Raw genomic sequence first — 22,770 nt, 5'->3', positions numbered from 1 at the left:
TCGAAGCACGCACGGCGAAGATAAAGGTCGTAGACACAAACTCGGAAGTGGTTCAGCTCTGAGATCGAGGAACCCCCCAAGGATCGGTGATCTCTCCCGTCCTTTTCAACCTGTGCATGATTGGTCTGTCCAGAAAGCTGGGCAAGATTAACGGCATTGACCATACCATATATGCTGATGATCTCACTGTATGGTGTGCTGGTGGCAGTGAAGGGCAGATACAGGACGCACTGACTGAAGCGATCAAGACGGTGAAAGAATACCTGAGGCCCACTGGACTCAGGTGCTCCCCCCACAAATCGGAGTTACTACTTTATAGACGTGAAAAGGGGGGCAGGCCTAAGGGCTGGAAACCTCTATCGGAAAGCAATATACACCTACATACAGAAAATGGTGCCAATATACCCAGAGTCAACGTGATCAGGGTACTAGGCTTTTTCATTGATGCAAACGGTGGAAACCATACCGAGGTGAAGAAAATCACCCTTAAAACGGATAACGCGTGCAGGATGATCAGGCGCCTGGCAGGAAGACACAAGGGCATGAAAGAAGATAACCTCATCAGGATAATCAACTCATTCGTACTCTGTCATATATCATACGCCGCTGCCATGTACAATTGGACGCAGTCTCAACTCAAAAAGCTTGACGCAGTGATCAAGAAGGTTGTTAAAAGCGCATTGGGGCTCCCAATTCGAACCAGCACTGCAAAACTGCTCAAATTAGGAATACACAACACGACCATGGAGATCGCGGAGGCTCAAGAAACATCACAAATAGCGAGACTATCTACACCAGCACGGGAAGATCAATCCTGGACAAGATCATGATCAACCCCATTACGGATTCAGCACAGTACTTTAAAGTTAATCAAGAATTCGCAGACAACATAATTGTCGCACCTCTACCCAGGAATATGCACCCAAAACATAATATCAACAGGAGAGTCGCACGAGCCAGGGCGTTAATCGAGAAAATGGATAAAGGGGGCAGAGGAGCCTGCTTTGTCGATTCGGCTGCCTACAAAGATCTAACTAAGTTCGCGGCGGTGGTAGTAGATCACCAGGGCAATTGCACAAACTGCGCCACGGTCTACACTAACAAACCTGAAGACGCTGAACAAGTTGCCATTGCATTGACACTAACAGACGATAGATTCATCGAAATATATAGCGACTCGAAAACGGCTATTAGAGCTTTCAATAGGGGAAAGATTGCCCCGCAGGCTGCGAGAATAATTAACAAAAGGCAAACAAATGTTACACGTTACATTTATTGGTTCCCGGCGCACCTTGGTTCACTTGATGGCATTCCCGTCAATCCAAATGAATCGGCCAACAGCGTCGCCCGCGACCTTACAGACCGGGCCGCTTTTACATATGGTTTTGATTCTGCTGGATTGGAGAACTTACATAGAGATACGCTCATTACATACAATGAAATTACAAAACATTACTACATGGGAAGGAGGGAGTTTCCACCCCCTCACTATAGGCTAAACAGAGCACAAGCAGTTACACTTAGACAATTACAGACAGAGTCTTATTATTCACCTGCACAAATAAAGAAATGGTATAACATTGCAGACATGAATATTATATGCAAAGCATGCAAACAGGAGATATGCACGCTTGAACATCTGCTCTGGGAGTGTGGGTCGCTCGGCCCTGGCATTTCCCGGAATCGGTTTTTAGGAATGATCAGATCTCCTGATCATGTCCCTCAAGTCCTGGCTGTCCAGTACGCCCGTGATAGGGCTAGGAGGCTTGACCTCCCGGTCCCAACATGGAACTAGCCAGGCAGGTGGCAACACCTTGTACAGGACCAGATTAAAGTTTTTCCTCCTCCTCCTCCTCCTCCTTATGCTAACGCACATTCTCAGGAAGAATTATAACTTACTGACACAGAGTGACCGTCTTAAACACAATCACCAAGAATGGTCTACCGTCTCTCTAGAAATCTGCGTGACCTAGTAACCTCTTGAAAGACTAAGGCGATTGCTCCTGCTTGTTGTTATCCCTGCAATATGCCCCGTTGTAAAGTTTTCACACATATGACCACATCAAAGACTGCTAGAAGCACAGCATCCAATTTTCCTGTTAAAATCAACCGCGACATCGCTTGCGACAGTACTAACATCACCTATCTGCTTGAATGTTCAGTGTGTCATATGCAGTATATAGGTCAGACCGAAACATCAACAACCAGAAAGCACACGTTAACAGCTTCATGAGAAGCCAACAAGCGAAGACACTAAGGACAGCATAGGGGAAACTGCTTGTTTTTAATAGCTAAGGTAAATAAATTACAAATAAATGGCAATGAAAGTGGATGATGAAAAAACAACTTAAAAAAAAAACAACTTGCCGCAGGTGGGGAACGATTTCACGTCTTCGCATTTTTTTTTACTGGAAAACGTATGCGGGGAGCTCTACGTGCTTCCAGCAGGAGTGCCCTATCATCAATTATATGGTTAGGATGCCTGCTTTTGCGCTTGTTTTTAATCAAAACGAGTGCTGTGCTGCATCTTGTATCCGTGATACCAAAGAATGTATGCACATTTCGCTTCGTTCTCTGAAGGCCTTTTTTTTGTAATCACTAAAGGCATTTTTTTCCCTTAATGCTGACGCTAAGAAGAATCACGACCAGCTAGAGGCTATAGCTTCCCCTCGCGCGGCATCCCCCGCCCGGCATGCCAGGCCATGAAAATCGGCAGACTACAATAAGGGCCCGGTAGTCAGGGCAACCCGCAACATGGTGGCTTCTATTTATTGCTGTCGAGAGAGAGAGAGAAAGGCCAAGTCTCTAAATCCGCGTGTTCTTTCGCGACTGCTGCATTACGCGAACTTTGTATCAATGGGACCTTCACGACGTTGGTCTCCTGCGCGTTTCTTTTCCGTTTTTTTTTTTCTTTTTCACAACGAAGCTGTTTACCTGGCAGACCTGTATGAATGACATGGTCTCGTAGGGGGGCATATCGGCTCGCTAACGTCCGTAATGTGAACGAAAAAGATGGCGGCACTGCGTGGTTTCGCAGGGGGGGATATGTGGGCAGGCTAACGTTCATAAAGCGAAAAAAAAAAGAAAAGATGACGAACGATAGTGCGGCGCAGTTACGGCAGGTGAAAGTACCGCACCCCATACCTGCGCAGTGGGGGAGTGCACCTGTGTTAGCTGCCATCGCTGCCGGCTGCGTGTGCTGTCGTCTGCCCTCAATACAACGGCGCGACAGTTTTGGAGGAAAAACTCGGGAATGTGCACTGCGGTAGCTGCCACGGTGTGTAAGAAGCGGACTGTGCATAGCAGAGGTAGACCACTGCAGCAGTTGCAACTCCAACAGAGATGGGAAAAGCGGGAAGACCACGCATTGTGCACACGGCCGAACAACAAGCCGAGAACAAGGAGGGGCGTTAACAGCGGAGACGCGAGTATGACCCACGACAACGTGCCAGTGCGAAAGCGGTGAATGCGGCCAGCGACTTCGCTTCCGAAGAACGTCACCCAGAGCAGATGCGAGAGTCTAATCGTCGGCGTTGCGCACAAGCTACCGATACCGATGAAGATCGCGTACAGGAGGACTCTCGTAAGCGTCAAGCTAGGTCGTTCGAGTCTGCGTCCAAGAGGCAGAAGCGTGAGTTGAGTTTCACTGGGGCGAATTCCAATTTCAAGAGAATGTTTCTGTACGCGGAGTTTGGCCAGAGTTCCTCGGTCCGTGATAGAAAGCTTCGCTTGCTAATCCGCCGCCATATGAATGGTTCGGGGCGAAATCTTTTTTCTTAATGTGTACACACCTTTACCTTCGCCCTGAAACGCTGCTCATGATCGGTTGTGCTCAGTAAAAGCCAAAGGAAAGTGAGCTTTTGCGTTCTCTTATATTGGCTCTAAGGTGAACCTCGAAATTCAAATTGGATTTGTTCATGAACTACTATCGTTTTTCATTTTGCCGTAGATATTGTATATAGGTGTCACGGTGGGAATTGGACCGCAGGAGACGGGGCACATGCGAAAGTATAGAACAATTCGCTAAACAGAATAAGTTATTGACCACGTCATACTCCGCTCTGTATATGGCGATTGACAACTTCTTTATATAGAATTGAAAGCAGGAAAATCAGTCCCAATGGATTTACTACAGCTTCTCTTCAGAAATAGAGTTGTTTCAGGCAATTGAGTTAAAGCCATGCTCTATATTGTCAACCTTGAAGCTGTACCGCAACATAGGAGAATACTGCAATCCACCCGAACTCCATCATGTTGTCATCATATTTGAATACTCAATTCCTAAGATCCTTAATGAAGGAAGCAAAAAGACTTAAATTGGTGAAAATATATTTCAATGAGAAGTTCACGTCAATCGAAGGGGATTACACTTATGTTCCATCCCCTTTCCAATTTGTTTGCCGCAGCAGGCAACTAGAGTCTGACGCTTTGTTCGAAATAGCAGAAAGCCCCATCCGCTGAAGCAATGCGGCAGACGCCGATTTTATGTGGTGCTCGAAAAAACATGAGAAGAGCAGCGCCAGACAGCCCGGAAAGTATTCTGATATCCTGTACCGTGTCTGGTTTGTTTGAAACTTGATCATAGCTGTGGAACAGCCATTCCACTTCCCGGCGCAGGCCCTGGCACCGACAAACAGACAAAAAACACATTTGGCGCAGCAGCAACCGTTTTTGGCGCAGGTTTCAATGCAAGCACACACGATGAAAATTTGTGATGATATAGTTCATATGTTGTGGAAACGAGTTTGCGCCATGCTTTACCTTGCAAGCGCGGTCAGGAAAGGGGCGCGACGTTCACTTACACTGCGACGCAACAAAGGCCGAGACCGGGTTCGTCGATACGACGCAGAGACGGCGCCAGCGTCAGATAGTCAACAAACACATGTTTATTAACTCACGATGCGGCACAGTGCAACACACACTCACGGCTTGTGGGCAAATGCTCACCGCAAGACCGATCGAGTACGCGCGCCTTCACTGAACACGAGATCATGCAATATATTCACGTCATGGCATCCGCGTTAGGGAGTGGTCCAATAGGGGCCGCAAAAGTTACGCGGCACCAAACAAATAGCGTCAGCGCCCCTGCGCACGCGAGAGACGCAAATAGTGTTTTCCATCTTCATCGGCTATACGCTGTTGCAGCGAAATAGCGCAGCGACCCACACTCGACGCAAACGTTTTGCGGCAACGAACATAACGGAACCCGTTGAAGTGGAAGCTCTCGCCATGTACCACATTCAACCTCATTCGATAATAGGATTCTTAACTATGCGCCACATGCGATTCTGATGTCAGCGGCTCTTTTCCAAATTCTCGCTATCACCTATAAACATCCACAATGATTACCTTTAATCCTACGACGTGACATCCTGCTTAGGTAAACTCTGCGGTGCCACGCAGGTTCGATCATCATCGAAATAAAGCACCATCAAGACGGTAAAGTGGTACTACATTGCACGTCCATCATAGAAAAATGCGCGAACGAGGAACGGCACGACTCCGAGAGACCCATAGAGTTTCTCACTATATGCTCAGAAACTCTATGGATAGATCTCTGCTTCCTTCTATGATGATGATTACAGCATGCTGTTGGTTTTGGTTTGAGTTTTGCTAGCTGCGTAGCACAGACGGAAGGAGGCTTTCACTTTTATGCATGCTTTGTCACCGGCCCGGCGCAAATTTTCCGTTAAAATGCCGTTTTGGCGCAGGATAACGACAGGGCCGCTCACGGAGCAGTTTGGCTGAATTGGCGGAGCTGTCCCACCACTGTGAGTTATAAGTATCAGCTAGCTCAGGGCAGAAGTGTACTCACGCGGGCGACTTCTTCCCAACTGTTGACTCCGACGACCCCAGGGACATAACCTCGTCGGCTCTCTGCTTGCTGATGGCCTTGTGCCGACGAGCTGGCTTCTCTTTCGGCTCGGTAGGCTTCTCGTCATCCTTCTCCGCATTGTGCTTCTTCTTGCGCTTTTTCTTGCCGAGGTTTGCCCCGATTTTTTGGAGAATGTCTTGGATAGCCGGCTCACCCTCGGCAATAGCTGTGTCAGCATTAAAATTTCGTTAGCGCCGAAATATTCCATAGAGATAGTTTCTAATTATTATAGGGAAACATCGCTAATGCTACACAGAAAGAACATGCAGTTTGATTTATTAGGAACAATAGATCATTAAGGAAGGGGCTAAACTGCTTTGCCGCGATGTACCATTTTACGAAATATAGCGGCCCGATATCTGCTCCACTGGTCGGTTGCATACTCTGTGCCCCCTCAAGTACTGTGTGGTCAGAAATTCCTCTCAAATTGAAGAGAGAAAGAGCAACATCACTAAAGAAGAAAAATGGCAACCAGGAAGCAGCACGGAAAAATGCAGACGAATTCAGGCAAGTCCTCGACCGCAAACCTGAAGTGACAAATTTTCTAAGCAAGTATCAGTGGCTGCATTTGAAAAATTGCCCCTTACCACGCTTGTTAAGCTTCACCGCAATACGTTTGCGCATGCTTCACTCCGTAACAAGAATATATTGAGGCAAAGCTGACTTTCTGGAATCGACATTATGCAGCTTTTAGCTTCGAAGGAAATCGCGAGGACCACAAAAGTGGAATCGGTGCCGTTGCTGACAGCTCCGCATCCTTTCAATGACAAACATGCCGCATAACAGAAATAGGCTTAAAAGGAAGCTTTAGCTGGGGTGCTCCTATCTAAATACATGTAAAGGAGAATTCATTTCTCTCGGCAACCACTGTACAAAATTTGACGAGGTTTGTTGGATTTAAAAGAAAAACTTAAAATCTACTGTCTGTTGGTTTGAATTTTTTTATTTAGGTTGCTAACTTTTTAATAAAAATGGGCGAAAACCGAAAATGTTTCAGAAAACGAAACTATCAAGTTTACAACTCTGTAGCTCAGCAATGAAGAACGATATGACAATTCTGTGAATTTCATCTAATAATACATCTAAAGCGGACGAAATCGATATGTTACCCATATATTGTAAAGAATTCATAAATATGGAAATACAGCTTTTGCAGAACCTTTGTAAAGAACGTAACAAGTTAGCGTAAGATATAAATTGACGTAACAAATTTGTCCGCTTTGAATGATCTTATGGTTATGTAATCTCTGATCTAATGATCTAATGATGTAATGCCGCTTACAGAACCGCAATGTCTGTTCCTGAAGCGGAGTTATCAATTTGTAAACTTCGTGCCACTATGTTTGTTTTTTAAACTTCCAAGTTTTTGAAAATTCTTGTCACAAAATTGATACCCTTACGAAATTTCGCTTCAAACATTGACTAGAACGTAACTTTCTCTCTCAAATGCAGCAAATTTCATTAAAACTGGTCGCGAGGTTATCTCAGAAAAGCGTTTTTGCGTTTGACGTGTATTCTAATAGGCCGCGTCGGAGCTGGGCTGAAGCTAAAGCTTCCTCTTAATAGTAAACGTCGAAACAGCTAGGCCTAGCGTTGCCGCGGTGGTAGCTAAGGCTGCCGGCAGATCTGCGTACGTGAGCGCCGGTTGGAGGCGGCAAGGTAATCAATATGGCGGCGATGGTGGTGGCTTCGATTAATGCCGTGTCGGACATGCGGCAACGGCAAGAAGTCCGCCGTTCGATTTTTCGGACTTCTTGCCGTCACGATTTTTCGAAGTGTTCTCGTGTCCGAATTTTCAGACGTTCTTATACATTGACTCTAACGTGGTGGCGCCGCGAAGCCATACCAATCATAAGGCGTCCGGAAAGTTGTTCGTTAAGGTACACTGGCAATTCCTCCAGCGGACGGCACGGCGTCAAAGAGAATTTGTTACGATTCCTCTCTCTTACTCGAGCCAACTTTACCGCGTCTTTCGTTCCCTTTCAACAAAATTGCTGCTCATTTTCCATGATAGAAGCAGAAATTTCCTGAGTTTCCCTTGAGTATTTCCAGACTATTCAAATTCCCTCAGAATTCCCGGCTGGTAGACACATTTGTATATTAACATGCAAGCACTCAGTTGCATCTTAAGATTTCCTTGTAGATTATCAATTTTGGGCTATGCTTAAGGATATCTTTTATTAGCATAAGCAAAAATTATACAGATCTCACGCAATCTGAGAATCCATGTAAGCGAAGCGTTCTGTGCTGGTTGTTTTCATGGACGATAATTGGCGCTAATGTTGACGGCGAAATCTTAATTTCTTCAACGTTTAGTCGAACACGAGAGTGGTGAGTTGGTGTTAAACGTTACCTTGCGTGCACCACTGCTGTTTGTCTGAGTGGTACACAGAACACACCGGGAGAGGTGTTTGCTTGTGGCGTTGTTGTGCGCCACATTTCATAACCTCCGAGAGGGTGGAGAATTGTCATTGCCTCAAATGGCAAATCGCATCGTGGCAGAAGAAATAAACTTGAAGTGGATTGCGGAGCTGTACGTACCAGAACCGCAATCTGATTATGAGGCACGCCGTAATAGTGGACTCCTGATATATTTTGACGCCCCGGTGTTTTTTTTTTCTTTACGTACCCGCCGTGGTTGCTCAGTGGCTATGGTGTTGGGCTGCTGAGCACGAGGTCGCGGGATCGAATCCCGGCCACGGCGGCCGCATTTCGATGGGGGCGAAATGCGAAAACACCCGTGTGCTTAGATTTAGGTGCAGGTTAAAGAACCCCAGGTGGTCAAAATTTCCGGAGTCCTCCACTACGGCGTGCCTCATAATCACAAAGTGGTTTTGGCACGTAAAACCCGAACTATTATTATGTTTTTTAACGTGCACCTAAATCAAGCGGTACTAGCATTTTTTTTGTATATAGCTCCTGTCAAAATGTGGATGCCGCGGTGAGGATTGAAGCCGCGACCTCCAGCAATGCCACAGCCGCAAATCTACCGCGGCGGAACAGAAGTGTGATTTAACGTGTGACCGCTTCTGTAGTGCCGCCTGCACCCTGCAGTGGGCTTTAATTAATACGGCTCTGCTTCTGCACGCCCTGCGTAAGTTGTCCGCTAGACATATTGGCATGGTTTTTATTTTTCATAAATAGCAGAAAGGTACTTTGCCGTACCTTGAGTTTAGGTATATCCAGTTTCCCCGCAGCCGCTGTCGTGTCTATAGTAGCGGCGTTTCCTTGCCTTCTCATGTCATCTGTTCTCCCTGCCCCTTGTCCGGGAACTGTCTCTTCTCCCCTTTCCTCTCTACTATTCTATCTAGTTTCGCTCTGGTCTCGCACATTAGTAGAAAGGTAAGTGCTGCAATTTCTGCAATGCTTTTGAGAGCGTTCATGGATAATTGCAGCTGTCAAGACGCTAATGTGGCAGCGCCCAGGGAGCTCCAGATGGCATTGTGCAAATTCGGCGCGGTGGGGTCCTAACGAGCTTGTCGCGTGGCCTTTCCATCTGCCTCACTCCTGTCGTGCATACACTTGTGCACGCTCTGAACCACCTTACGACGTGGTGTGCCCGACAACAGCAGCAACAGCAGCAGAAGCAGTGGCAAAGTCGAAGGGAGAGGCAAATAAAGCTTCTCTTTAAACGAAAAATGGAACCCTCTAGTACGAGTCACCGTACATAGCGCGCTCTCGCATACAGGTCATATGCCACTATTATGGATTCACCTCCGGTATATTTAGATGGCTCGGATGAAGGTGGCGTCTGTTGCTGCAAGAAGCCAAGTTGATCGTAAGCGGGCTCTGAAGGCACGTGACGTTCGCCATCATCTGGTGTCGCCGTCACATCTCGTTCCTGCTGATCCAGCGACTCCACAGACGGGAACAGGTCCCCGGTGCTTCCCTTCATAGTGTCCTATAAAGCGGTTTATTGGTACATTTAGAAAAGATATAGCCAAAACTCCGATACAAGAATCTACCTGTCCTAAGTACATGTATTCCCTTACCACTTCCAGTGCCTTGCTACCTATCGTAAACTGCTGTTCTCTTCCGAGACTGTTAAACCCTACTTTAGTTTTCTGTAGAATAATTTTTTGACCCACCTACTGCTTTGCCTCTCCAAGTCAGTGAGCATGCATTGCAGATGGTCCCCTGAAATACTAAGCAAGGCAATATCATCAGCGAATCACAAGTTACTAAGATATTCTCCATTAATTCTTATCCACGATTCTTCCCAATGCAGGACTCTGAATACCTCCTGTAAGCACGCTGTGAACAGCATTGGAGAGATCGTATCTCCTTGCCTGACGCCTTTCTTTATTGGGATTTTGTTGCTTTCTTTATGGAGGACTACGGTGGCTGTGGAGCCGCTATATAAGATGTAGATGTACATAGATGTAGATGTACATAAGATGTTACATAAGATGTAAAATGACATAAAGAATTTGTCCGCTTTCAATGATCTAATGGATGCCATTTACAGAACCGCGATATCTGTTATTGATGCAAAGCTATGATTTTGTGAACTTCGTGCTTCTAATTTTTTCAATCTTCCAAATATTTGAAAATTTGTGTAACAAAATTCAGGATCTCAATCAATATTCCGCTCCCAACCGTCACTAGAATTTACCTTTCTCTCTCAAGTGCAACACATTTCATTAAAATCGGTCCAGGGGTTCTCTCACAAAAACGTTTTTGCGTTTTACATGTATTTGAATAGGCCGCGTCGGAGTTGGGCCCGAGCTAAAGTTCCTTTTAATGATGCCGGGTGTCCACAAATAAGCGCGAGAAAGAGAAGCTTGGTTGCAGCATTACGCGTTTATTAGCACTGACACGCACCTGTGCTCCATGCGTGTCGGTAGCCATGCTCACGCTTCGCGGCGGCGGCGCTAAATGGCGCACATATTTCATGGGGAGGTGCAAAATAGTCCAGCGGTATTACGCGCCGGATACATAGATCATTTCGGCGGTGGTACGTTATGTCGCTATATCGATTCAATGCTAACGCATTACGGTTGACCGTCATGTGAGATGAGTTCTGCGCATATATTTTTTGGTGCAGGAGAAATGTCGCTCAAAGTCCATTTAAATATAGAAGAAATGACAAGCAACGCGTGCTCCTAAGCTAGTATACAATATGCACTAACAGCAACTGATAAACACAACACAAAGATACAGCTTCCACGTTGCTTTATGACAATGTCTTGCTTCTGTAATGACGTGGTTACCTTAAGCATCATTGCCATCATGAACGAGGTCATGTCTTGTAGAGGCGTCGACCTCCTTTCAGGCTGCGGTGGGGGCGGAAGTGATGGGGGTGGTGGTGGAGGTGGTACATTGATGATCACTGGGCCACTACTTGAGCCGGAAGGCATCGGCATTGGTATCGAGATGGGAATTGGAATAAAGTTTCCCTGAAATGCGTAACAAGAAGAAATATATGTTCAGTTGAACAAATACTGTATCTCAAATAATCTGTGTTTGTGCTGGTGGCATTCGTAGGCCGGCTAGGAGCAAGAAAGAACGTCCGCACGTGGGATCCGAGATCAAATGTAACGCGAAGCGCAATTGCAAAGGCCGTGCGGTGGCATCACCTCAACATGACAGCTGCTGTACAACCACAGCTGATGCAAGGTTTAAAGTGGTGACTGAATAGCAAGTACACTATAAGTACAACTGCATAATTTGATGGTCATACCGTGGTGATTATGTCCGCAATAAAACAGGCATCCATATTGGTATAATATACGGTTTGTATATGGGTGAACGTAATTTCTCGCCATCGTGCGTTTCCCTATGAGTAGAAGGATCGTGGAAATTATTGATTCAGAAAGAAGTCGAAAGACGGTCTTTTTTAGCGTCCCTTTCGCGCAACCCGACAGTATATTTGGTACGCTTAATTGCTTTCCGCGATAGCTTAGCACGTCGCACATTCTGAAAGAAGAAAGCTTATTGTATCACCATAAATGATTAAACTCTGCAGTCATTTCCTTTATAGGAGCACCGCTATGCTTTTACTTGCAGCAATGACAAAAAGATCCATTGTAGAAAGTAAGACGGGCTATTTTCTGCAGCTCTTTAAGGAGCATGAGTCAGCATTTGGGGAAGGCGAAAGGGACATCAAGACGAATTGAGAGAGAGAGAGAAGTTCGTCACGGTCGCAGTACCCATGGCTGACAGCAGGAGGCAAATGATACATATACTGTTTCGACAGGTTAGCTCAGGCCTAAGGAAAGCTCGGGCGTCGAAAGTATGCGGAGTCAGAAGCAATCTCCTTGGAGTAGACGTGGGAGAATCAGAAGAAGCGCTCTACTGCCTCTGCTGCGCCGCAAGCTGTGCAGGCCACTGACAGTAGCCTGGCCTTTGCAGTAGCTACGGGATACCATGCAGGAACCGGCGATCAGGAGTCGCAGCAGAAGAGAGCGCTCCAACCTTGTACAGCTACGATCAGGGAGGGAACCGGGACGTCGGCCGCTGAAGAGGCAATGGTCCGGGTGGAGCGCCGTGAATCACCGCTGCAACGTGTGCCTCGCATAGTCGAAGGTCGTTAAAGCGTCGATTACAGCTGAAATGGAATGATGTGGTGCTTTAGTCAATGCGTCCGTCTCCTCATTATACAGGGCGCCGACGTGAGAAGGAAGCCACTGCATCGACGGCTTCAAACAACTCGCGATAAGATCACGAACCTTCACTGCCAGTTTGTCGGTGCCGAAGCCATCAGTTTACGGCCGTTGAAGACCCATGTGCGCGAGCAGCAAAGGATCACGACGGGAGAGTTCGGGAGGTCTTCCGCCAGCAAGTCCTTAACACGACGCAGGGATCACCTCTGAGGCAGTGGAGCTTTCCGGAAAAGACAGCCCGAGCGCCGAAAAGCCAGCATCACGCAAGGGGTTGCAGCAGAGTCACTGTCTGGACGGATGAAGTCATTCTGTCATCTCCGTTCTACAGCAGGGATGCTCACGCCTGATGGAGGGCATAGGATGGCGACCACTTCGTCGACAGGCCCTCTAGTTCAATAAACACGTAGAACGGCCGATTTTGAGTAGAAGATGGCGGGATAGACTGGTACATGCTGTCAATACGTAAGCACGTTCGGCTCCACAAGCTGTGGAGCAGAGCGGCGCTACACGGGACGCAGTGCTGCCTGTTGACCTAGTGGAAGCCACGTAGTAGCATGAACAAGCACAAGGTTCAGTTCTTTGTCAGAATGACACCAATATGCGAGCTCCTCAGCAGGCATAGGGTCATCGGGGTGGTTTTACGGTGCTGTAGTCGTCGGTTCAGGCCAGACAGTGGTACTGTCGCCAGCAATTCAATATTACCAAAGCTCATTATGGGTTTGTCGGTATCTGTTTCTCCCTGACGCAGAACCACTTGGAGGTGCATGTGTCCAGATGATTGTGGCTACTTACAAGTGGTTTCCGGCCCACATGGGCAGTGACGTGTCGGAACGCGGGAACGTGAACCACAACGAGACGGCCAACTCGGCCGCGCGAGGACAACCAACCACGCAGCTGCAAGCACGGACGACTCGGAGTGTTGGTCGCGGAGCAGTGCCAAAGACACGATGACCACCTTTAACGAAATGGTGAAGTGGTAGAGACTGAACAGACAGACTATGCCGCCACCGCACCCGGGGCTTACCTGGAAGGAGGCAGTGTTATACAGACAGTTACAGACCGGGTCCCTGCTCACCCCGGTGCTAGCTAAGCACGTGTGTCCGAGTGTGTACGCGAGTGACGTGTGTAGACTGTGCGCGAAGGAGAGAGCCACCGCGGCTCACATCCTTTGGGACTCTAGCGTAAATCCGCGAGAAGCCAGCGAGAAGACGACGATCCCGCCGCAGCTAGAGGCCGCAACGAGGTGCTATGATCAAGAGACACAACTCAAGGCCGTCCAGCAGGTCTCGGCAGCTCTACAGAGGCAGCGACCGAGCGAAACCGAGGAGAAGGGGCGCAGCACCCCCAGGAAGGGGGCGGCTTCCCTCTCGGACCCACGGAAGTAGCGAGGGACCAAGACCTCGAGGAGCACAACGCACGAGACTGACGTAGGGGCCGCGTCGCGGTAAAAGCTTGTCCTACCTGCGTGGAGGGAGCCTAACCGATTCTGCAAGCATTTTCAATAAAGTTGTTCTTTCTCTCTCTCTCTCTCTACTTACGTCGTGGATTGCCAGGACAAGGTGGTAGCTGCTGCTTATAAAGTGTGCGAACAACCAGTTCCACTGCTAGTGCGTTAGCACTTCAGTCTGACTACCTGCTTATGCGTCTAAGCAAACGACTAACCTGGCTTCGCTGTGCAGGATGCCGCCTCATGTGCCCGTGTATGGGGCAGCTCGGAGAAGGCTGCGATGCGAAGTAGGGTGCCCAAGGCTCAATGCCGTACGGAGCATAGTAAGGACACTCTTCTTCCGGACGCCATTCTGCGCACGAAGTATTGCGTAATACCATGCTGTGGACGACCAGAAGGGCTACCACTTTAAATTCGCATTAACATAATGTGTATAGACAAAGTCCAAGCTGTTGAACACAATAAAATTAACGATACACAAAATCATCAGTCACGTCGAGTTACAGTAATGGGACGTAAAAATAATTGTGGCGATAAAAACAAATAATATTACCCATGAATATTTATCTAGAGTTTATCTGCCAGTAGTGACGAACTTAGATATCTAAGATTTGGCGAAGCCGAAAAGCCCTATTATTCAAAATAACGCACGCCAGGTAAGCCTCCATATACAACAATCTACGCCCGAAATGTGCCCTCAAGGGTAGCGAGAAACTCGAGCTTTCTTTTTATTCCAGAAAGAAAGCAAAAATTGAGAACATCAGAGCATGGCCTCCAAGATTCTGCGCTTTGGCAGGTTTTCCTCCGGCCAACCTATACGTTCAGTAGTGGGCGTGGCTGGCTGCGACGTCACACCGCGGCGCTCGCAGCCGAGGGCTTTTCATGCGTCGAGGCTTTCGGGCGCTACTGTATTGTTACTATGGCTTGAATAGGGCGAGAGAAAAAATAGTTCATTGCTATGCGATTCCTTATTGATTGGACATGACGGTTGACACTCAACGAGCGACAAAAAGCGTGCTGGCGCAGATTTATTTTCAAATGCGTTTTTTTCTTTCTGCGAACGTTCTAATACAACATTTGTGTGGGTATGTAGAGGTGGAATGTATGTGCAAAGCTGCGTCATGCGTCGGAAAGGCACTATACGCGCAGTATATACATTTTGCGAGTTATATATCCCAGGTAGCAGGAAAGAGATACATATCGTTTTTATAGCGTTCATACGAGACGATAAAAACGGTTTAAAAAAGAGACGGGTCAGAAAGGCTACTTCGTCGTTAAGAAGTCGCATGAATGTCTGCTAATGTCCGGCTTAATTACCTACTTCAGATGATCTGGAAAAGCTCTTCAAAAGGTATTGGAGAGAGAGAGAGATAAAACTTTATTGTGTCCTTGATGGGGTTAAGGGGTGGCGGGGGTCGGGAGACTAACCCCCAATCCCCCCCTTCCTCAGACGGCGGCCAGTTCTTGCTTTCTGGCGGCGTCTTCGGCCATCCGGACGGCCCAGAGCTGCTCCTCTTGGTCTAAGCTGAGCAGCAATGTCTCCCACTGCTCGGCCGTACTAATGATGCGTGTGTTAGTGCGGGAGGTGTTGGTGGGTGAGGCTTTGGGGCATTGCCAAATAATATGATTGAGGTCGGCGCGGGCTTTGCACGCTTTGCAGAGTGGTGAGTATGCGTCGGGGTACATGCGGTTGTAAAGCACGGGGTTCGGAAAAGTTCGTGTTTGAAGGAGTCGCCAAGTGGTGGATTGAGACTTAGTCAGTGATTTGTGTGCTGGGGGGTAGCGTAACCGCTCTCTGCGGTAGTGCAGTAGAATTTCTCCGAACGTGACCATTCGGATTGGAAAAGGTATTGGAAAAGCTTGTCTTCAAATAAGGTTCGGAAAGGTTAATGATCCCTTTGCCAGCGCTCTTCATATGTGATTTTTAAACGCTTTTAAGACGTTACCAAAAAGCTGGTCTAGAAGTACTCTCGAAAGGTTTACAATAATCTGAAGCTCGTTTTCCGGGTTCCAGGTGAGTCGAAGTGTCGGTGCCTAGTGCATCTGAGCTTGTGGCGCAGTGCCAAGCACTGTTGCCTAAGAGGCCGACGCATCCTTGGGCAAGTCACATGAAAAGAAACATGTTCACGATAACGAATCCGGAATACCGTCTGCGGTATGCAGCAACGTTGTTAGAACCAAAATGGGAATGACGTCCCGCTAAGAAATGAGCGCATCTTGACAATCGGTCAGGCCAGGGCTTTTGTGCCAAGAGCAAATGAAGTTAGAATATCACAAAGTAACACTTTATCGATAAATAATACTTACGCAGGGTTTGAGGAAAATATGAGAAATTCAAAGCATTTCAATTCAAAAGCATATAAAAAATGACTATACTTCCAGAACGAGAAGAAAGGGGGTTAACAAACAACAAACACTCACATCAAGGACAACCGAGGGGAAATAACTTCTGCTTAATAAATGAAATAAAGAAACGATAAATTAATGGAACTGAAAGTGGATGAAAAGACAATTTGCCGCAGGTGGGGACCGATCCCACAACCTTCGCATATGCGAAGGTTGTGGGTTCGTTCTTCATTAGCGGCAAGTTGTTTTCCATCATATATGAAAGTGAAAAAGTGTTCGCTTTCGATGTCCTTGCCAGATAAGTGGGCACGCCTACATATTCCTTCAAAGTTTTGCAGCTTCTAATGAAACATGTAACAGCAAACTTAAGCTGCAATATGAAAGATATACTAAATTTTGTTACTTATAAAAGTGGCATGTGCGCAATACATGCAGCTACAACACTATCCAGGGGCGCTATAACGTAAAACTAGGGGCCCAATTCCTTAAGACTATTCCAATCGGTTTTTATTCCAACCTTCTGACTCCAAATTTACATAACCACCTACGCAAGCACCGGACGTTAACCCCCAGATTTATTTGAAAAGCCCAATCAAACGTGGTCTTCGTTTATAGGAGAGCACTTATTTTGCTTTCAAAACGAATAGCATTCTCTACACTGAGCAGTTTTTCTTATCTAATTCGCAGACACGGGGTGAGAACCACGCTCAAGTGGAGAGGGTTTTGATGGGGCCGAGCTAGCACAGTGAAAGCAGATAACCGGTTGGGAAGGGTCGTGCCGGCGACTGCAATTGGTCCGCTTTCCCTTGCTTAGCTTGCGGTGGCTGGTCGAAAATCGCGGCGGCTTGCAACGGAAGGTTAAAAATGTCGCTAAAACGGATCCTCAGCAAAGTAGAGTTGGAAAATCAATGCCGCAAGCGTGCCCAAATGGCTCGATAACTTTACACTGCCACGCAAAGATGTTTATTATACGCAAATTATTAATATACGCAGCTCCGACTTGCCAGTGCCAAAGCGATCGGCGGGCAGCCATCTTTTATTCCTTTTGGAACGGGGCACTACCCGGCTAATCAGAAAAAAAAATTCAGTTTCGTTCGGCATAATAATGCGCCTTTAACGCGTACACGTCACTTGGACGCACTGACTTTTCGTGGTTTTGTGACGTCGCGTGACAGACAGGTGAAGGGAGCGCAACCCGAAAAGGCTAGACCAGCAGCAGAGGGCTAATGACTAAAAAGGCATTGAATCAGAAATAATTATGTTTATATCGTTTTGTATAATCACAAATTATCAGTGTGCACATATCATGTCAAACGGGACGTTTTCGCCGTTTTCGAAACGTCACGTGACACACAGCCGCAGTGAGGGTGGGTCGAAAATTTGTTTACCGAGCGTGGAGGGCTGATTGCTGAATAGGAATTGAAAAGTTTCGAATTGTTTCATGTTATAGCGCCCCTATTTCATACTTTTCTATTCCAATTGTGCAATCTTCCCACCGCGATTGGTCAAATACTTTTTTGTACCACCGGCCACTTTGCCTGTCTGTCATGCCACGTCACGAAAACCGTGATAGCTCCCCCATCTGACATGGCGTGTACACACTTCTTATGCATGATTAGAGCAAACAAAATAAAAATCATAATTTCTGATAAGATGCCTTTTCGCCATCAGCCGTCTGCTATTGGTCAAGAGTTTCCGGGCGGCATCCACTTTACCTGTGTCACGCAACGTCACAAAACCGCGAAAACTCACCACGTCTAAGTGAGGCGTACGCGTAAAAGATGCATTAATATACCGAACAAAACTGAATGTTTTTTTCTGAATAGCCGGACACTGCCCCGTTCCGAAAGGAATAAAAGGCGGCTGCCGCCGAACGCTCATGCTCTGACTGAAAGAAATCGTCAGAAAGAATTGAATGATGACAAAGTTTATGAGGAAGCGAAAGCCATTGAAGCAGAGGGTGCGCTGTGAGATTGGTCTACTGACTGGCGACACTCCTCCAAGGACGATGTGGAGCCACTATCCGCGCCCCAAAGAGCGGCTTCAATGCTACTGCATTCGCGCGCCATTACTTCGCGGCCTGTTGCGGTCTCAAATTCATTTGCAATCCTTCGTCTCTTCTGAGGTGATGTCAACAACACAAAGCTTCTTTTTCCTAGCCGAACTCATGCTAATGCGGCGTGAATGCAGCAGCAGTTGAGATGACGAGTGGCGGTTGATAAATGGAGAATTGGATAAATGGATAAACGAGGCCGTATCTTTACGCTTGCTCCAGACACACACCTACCCTAGCCCCGCGGTCTTACATCCCTGCTACCCGGGTTTATATCTAACAGATGCTTGTAAAGCTCGCGGACAGCGAGCAACGCTGCGACATATGCTCTGGGAATGTGCCGGCAACCACGGTAATGGGACCACGTCCGTTCGCGACGCGTCCGTAATCGCGGCCGTAACCACAGGACGGGAAGCCTCGAGCTCGCTTCTTCCCGACGCTGCCCCGGCTGCGGGGGCCGCCGGGGACCTTCTCCGTCGGCGTCGGCGCCGCTGGGAGGCGGCTGTCAAAAGTTCAAAGTTGGCAGACCAGCTCTGGGCCATCCGGCGAGCCAAAGATGCGGCCCGAGTCCAAGGACTTTGAGCCGCCCCCTGAGGCCACCACAACGAAACTACCGGACTAGTCATTAAAAAGTTTCTTCTCTCTCTCTCCCGCCAAGAACGGCGCCGTCGAAAACCCAGAACGCTAATTCAAGAGGTACGGCCAATCTTATGAAAGTGTTTTCAAAATGCATTCACCCTTCATTTTTAAGCTGTACTGCTTACGACGTCATTAATGAGTCAAGTTTGGTAAAAAATAACTATTTGAAACTTTTAATCCATTAATATGGCGTACGTGTTTAAGATTTTCGGTGCTACCTGGGATATGCTTATCATTTTGTCAGCTGTTTTCAACCCATTGAGCGGCTTTGCTGTTTTTCGTGGCTCTAGCTTTAGTCTCGGCACTCCGCCGTCATGACAGGCAGTGAAATAAGCACGACGTAGCATAATCCGCCAAACGAAAAATGCCGCACTCGGTCGTGTACTTTCACTTAAGCATCCGTCAGGACACTCCAGCTGGCTAAAATTATTCCGGAGTCTCCCACTACATAGTATGCTTCATAATCATATTGTGTTTCGGGCGTGTAAACCCCAGAATGTTTTTTTTTTCATTGTATTGCTTACTTCTGTTTTTCTGTTTTGTGCCACGACTGGCACAGTAACGCTTCGTGGTGCTGTCGTCTACTGTAACAGAGGGTCACATGGCCGTGTGATTTCGAAATTTCAAACGGTGTTTGCTTACAGACGTATTGATATGCTCCACCACAAAAGTGAAATAATTCAAAAAAAATTGGGAGGTTGCCTAAGCTTTGCCTTTAAGAGTGGAACGCGATAGCATTCAAATATCCCAGACTAAAGAAAAACCCTGAGTTCAGCTGCGTGAGTTTGCATGCCACTGCCTGCTGTGCGCCGTAGTGTCAAGGCTTGATGGAACGAGAAATTATGCTCGAAGCAGTGAGTGATAAATTGTACAGTTATTCACTCGCATATTGGTACATGTAGATGCCGCTGAAACAGTCATTACCATAAATATAACTAAAACGTTAAGATCACCAAACAGTAGTATACTAGTCGCATTTACGCTTGTCTGCTTAGGGACGTTTACTTTATTTGTTGATCTTTAATAAATTTATTTATGAATACCTTACGTGCATTGAGGAAGTCTATGCCTAAAGCGTAAGTTTCGGTTACACCAACATAAGAGAAGCGTTCTTTAAAAAGGCAAAAAAATAATCATCAACGTAGCAAAAGCATTATTCGCCAACGAAATAGCATGCAGCATTAATACAGTCAATACAAAAAAGTGCTACTGAAATTAAAAATAAAATCTAATAAAGGTGCTCTCGGGAAGTGACCAGTAATTAGTACGTGAAGTTTATTGCACTGCAGAGTTGTCGTACAAGCTCTAAAGCAACAATATCACTTGCTATATCACTGCAAGGCAAAGTGCTAAACAAAAGAAAGAAAACAAGAAAAAGATAGCCAGGCACCAACTACACCCTGTCATCCAGAATTATATGCAAGTTCCCAGACAATAAATGTTGCGCAAGCCCACTAATGACTCGTTTGGAAAAGTAAAATAATAAACAAACCATAAGTGCGGACTGTAGATTTTACAAGATCAATCGATAAAAGTATAAAAAGGTGCACGATAAAATAAAGTCACGAAAACAATAGATGGTTGCAATGGACAAATGTTCAAGGCAGAACACGAGGCAGAGGTTAAAAATAACTGGGACATACAGAGTGATATTCTTCCCCAAAACGAGAAAATGGACGCAATGCGCACGTTGACATCTTGCGAGGTCTGCCTTCTGGAGCCGCTTCTGCGGCTACGAAACGATAACAATGACGATGATGGTGACGTTTATTGGCATCTCCTTTAAAACTGAGCTCGGACAAATACTCCGCTACAGCCTGCGTCTTTATATTTTATAATGAACCGCTACCAACTAGCCCTACAAGAAGTGCTTTTAAGGCTTTACTATGTCTATCGCTATCTGTACTTTTAATAGCACATCTGCCCTGGACCTTAACTTTTGTAGTAGTTCTGCACAAACCCGCAAGGTGTAGAGAAGTAATGAAAAAGAGAAAATCTTGAGGCCTCTCAAGATTATGAAACTATGAGGCCCTCAAGAAACTATGAGGCCTCTCTTTCGAGGAACCCGTATGGGTTTCCTTTGTAGCAATTGCTACGAATGGGTGGATGTCTGATTTTCTCCTTTTCATTAACTTTTGTATTTGAAACGTATATCACTATGCTGTACCACTACCTACACTCGCAACCACTCCGGTTCTGCGCAAATATTTTCCCTGCATTTGTCACGCCAATACTCCAATCGTCTTTTAATTATCTCGACTAACACCGCCGTCTGCTAAGAGCGACATGTCGTGAAAGCCGTATGCGCGTGCCGCATTAGACTTTTTTATTTTTTTTTTTTTGCTGGGTGGTGCGTCGAATGGTATTGCCGGAGCAAAGCCTGTAAGCGCGCGCAGCCTTGGAGGCCATGATCAGAGGCTTCGGGAGAAACGAAGAACATAACAAAAAAAAATCCTCCTAACCTAGCAAGAGCGCCTCCTATTGCACTACGCACCAAGAGCGAGTGCCATTGTTTTATACCCGCCCTGTTCTCGCCATTCAATATAGACCTGAAGCGTGTTTTTTTTTCCAATGACTGTGGGCACGTTGACCTGAGTGTGGTGCCTTTTTCCAGGAATGTATTTCCAGAGGAGTTTTCACAATCAAATAGAACAGTAATTAAGCAAAGTGTTTGTCTCGCCTTCCTGCTTTATCACCGATTGCGTTACTAGTTATCACTATATTAAGAATCAGTTTATCAAACACACAACAAATCTTCGGTGATACCTTCAAAAGGGGCAACAAACGGAGCCTGCATTGCTCTATACGAACTGTTATTTTTTTTTATTCATTCATGGCATGTAAAGCTTAAATATTATACGTCGTTCTGTCGCATAATATAGAGGCGTTCCAAGCGCGGTGTCACACGTCGTCCTGCTATCAAAGCCACAAGTGTGTTCTTAACAAACGACTTGTCTTGACATGTGCCTAACCCTGGCGTAAACTGAAAACGCAGAAGTCGTGCTAGAGTGATTGCGACGCCCATATATAATCTTCTCACAATGCTGGTGCGTTGAAGAAGTACTGTGAAGACTTAGCTTACTCACCTCCATAGGCGCCGTAGTACCCCCCCTCGTGCTCCGGATTCCAGGAATCAGGATAGCGCCTAAAATAGGGGCCGTAGTCCAGATCAGCGTCGGTGCTTTTTGACTTTCGCTTCCTCGATGACGGACGTTCCGACTTGCTTCCGCTTACTTTAAGGATCTCATACTTTTTCCCGTCTTTGGATTTGATTCTCCAACCCCACTCTGCATCCGCCATTGCATACTTTGCGTCTTCTGCTCGCCTGCCGTCCTTCTGAATTTTCTGCGCTGTTAACCCTGCAAGTTGTTCCTTTGTCATCTCCGACTGAACTTTTCTGTCCGGAGTCTCATTGGGCTCTTCCATTTTTGTACCTGCAGTAGTTTGCCCCGGTGGCGACACTGCGGATTTCGGCATCACATAGTCCTTAGGTGGTTGATTTGGAGGTGACGCTAGTGAATATGGTTTTGTGGCATTCCTGGAGGACGTTGTGGGCGACTGCGCAGGTTGGCCTGCATCACTGCCTTCCTTCAGAGTAGGGACACCTTCGTTCTTCTTGGCTTGCGCCATCATAACCTTCGGTCGGTATTTCTTTTTTGATTCTTGCCCTTTCATGAAGTCGGAAGTTGCGCTCAACGGCCACTCGAGCTCTTCTTTTTGCACAGTTTACAAGTGTATCCTGCAGTAAGGACCACGAGATCGATTTTCTTGGAGGACTCCTGCTGTAGCTTGCTTTGCTCCCTGC

The 22,770-nt window shown here is 46.8% G+C and overlaps 1 protein-coding gene across 1 annotated transcript in view; it reads right to left on the bottom strand.

Annotated features, from left to right (window-relative positions):
- The window catches only part of LOC139060528 (uncharacterized), a 36,680-nt gene that overhangs the window by 7,579 nt on the left and 6,331 nt on the right, over positions 1-22,770 (bottom strand). The window contains exons 2-6 of the mRNA XM_070539691.1: positions 22,052-22,766; positions 14,143-14,279; positions 11,089-11,274; positions 9,590-9,776; positions 5,816-6,041 (exon numbers count right to left, since the gene is read on the bottom strand). Coding sequence (XP_070395792.1) covers positions 5,816-6,041; positions 9,590-9,776; positions 11,089-11,274; positions 14,143-14,279; positions 22,052-22,640 — 1,325 coding nt within the window. The 5' untranslated portion in view covers positions 22,641-22,766. The remainder of the gene's footprint in view (positions 1-5,815; positions 6,042-9,589; positions 9,777-11,088; positions 11,275-14,142; positions 14,280-22,051; positions 22,767-22,770) is intronic.

The sequence above is a fragment of the Dermacentor albipictus genome, chromosome 5 (genome assembly GCF_038994185.2).
Source record: "Dermacentor albipictus isolate Rhodes 1998 colony chromosome 5, USDA_Dalb.pri_finalv2, whole genome shotgun sequence".
Taxonomy (NCBI): Eukaryota; Metazoa; Arthropoda; class Arachnida; order Ixodida; family Ixodidae; genus Dermacentor; species Dermacentor albipictus.
The sequence above is the reverse complement of the archived record's forward strand: the minus strand, read 5'-3'. Positions and strand labels throughout refer to the sequence as shown.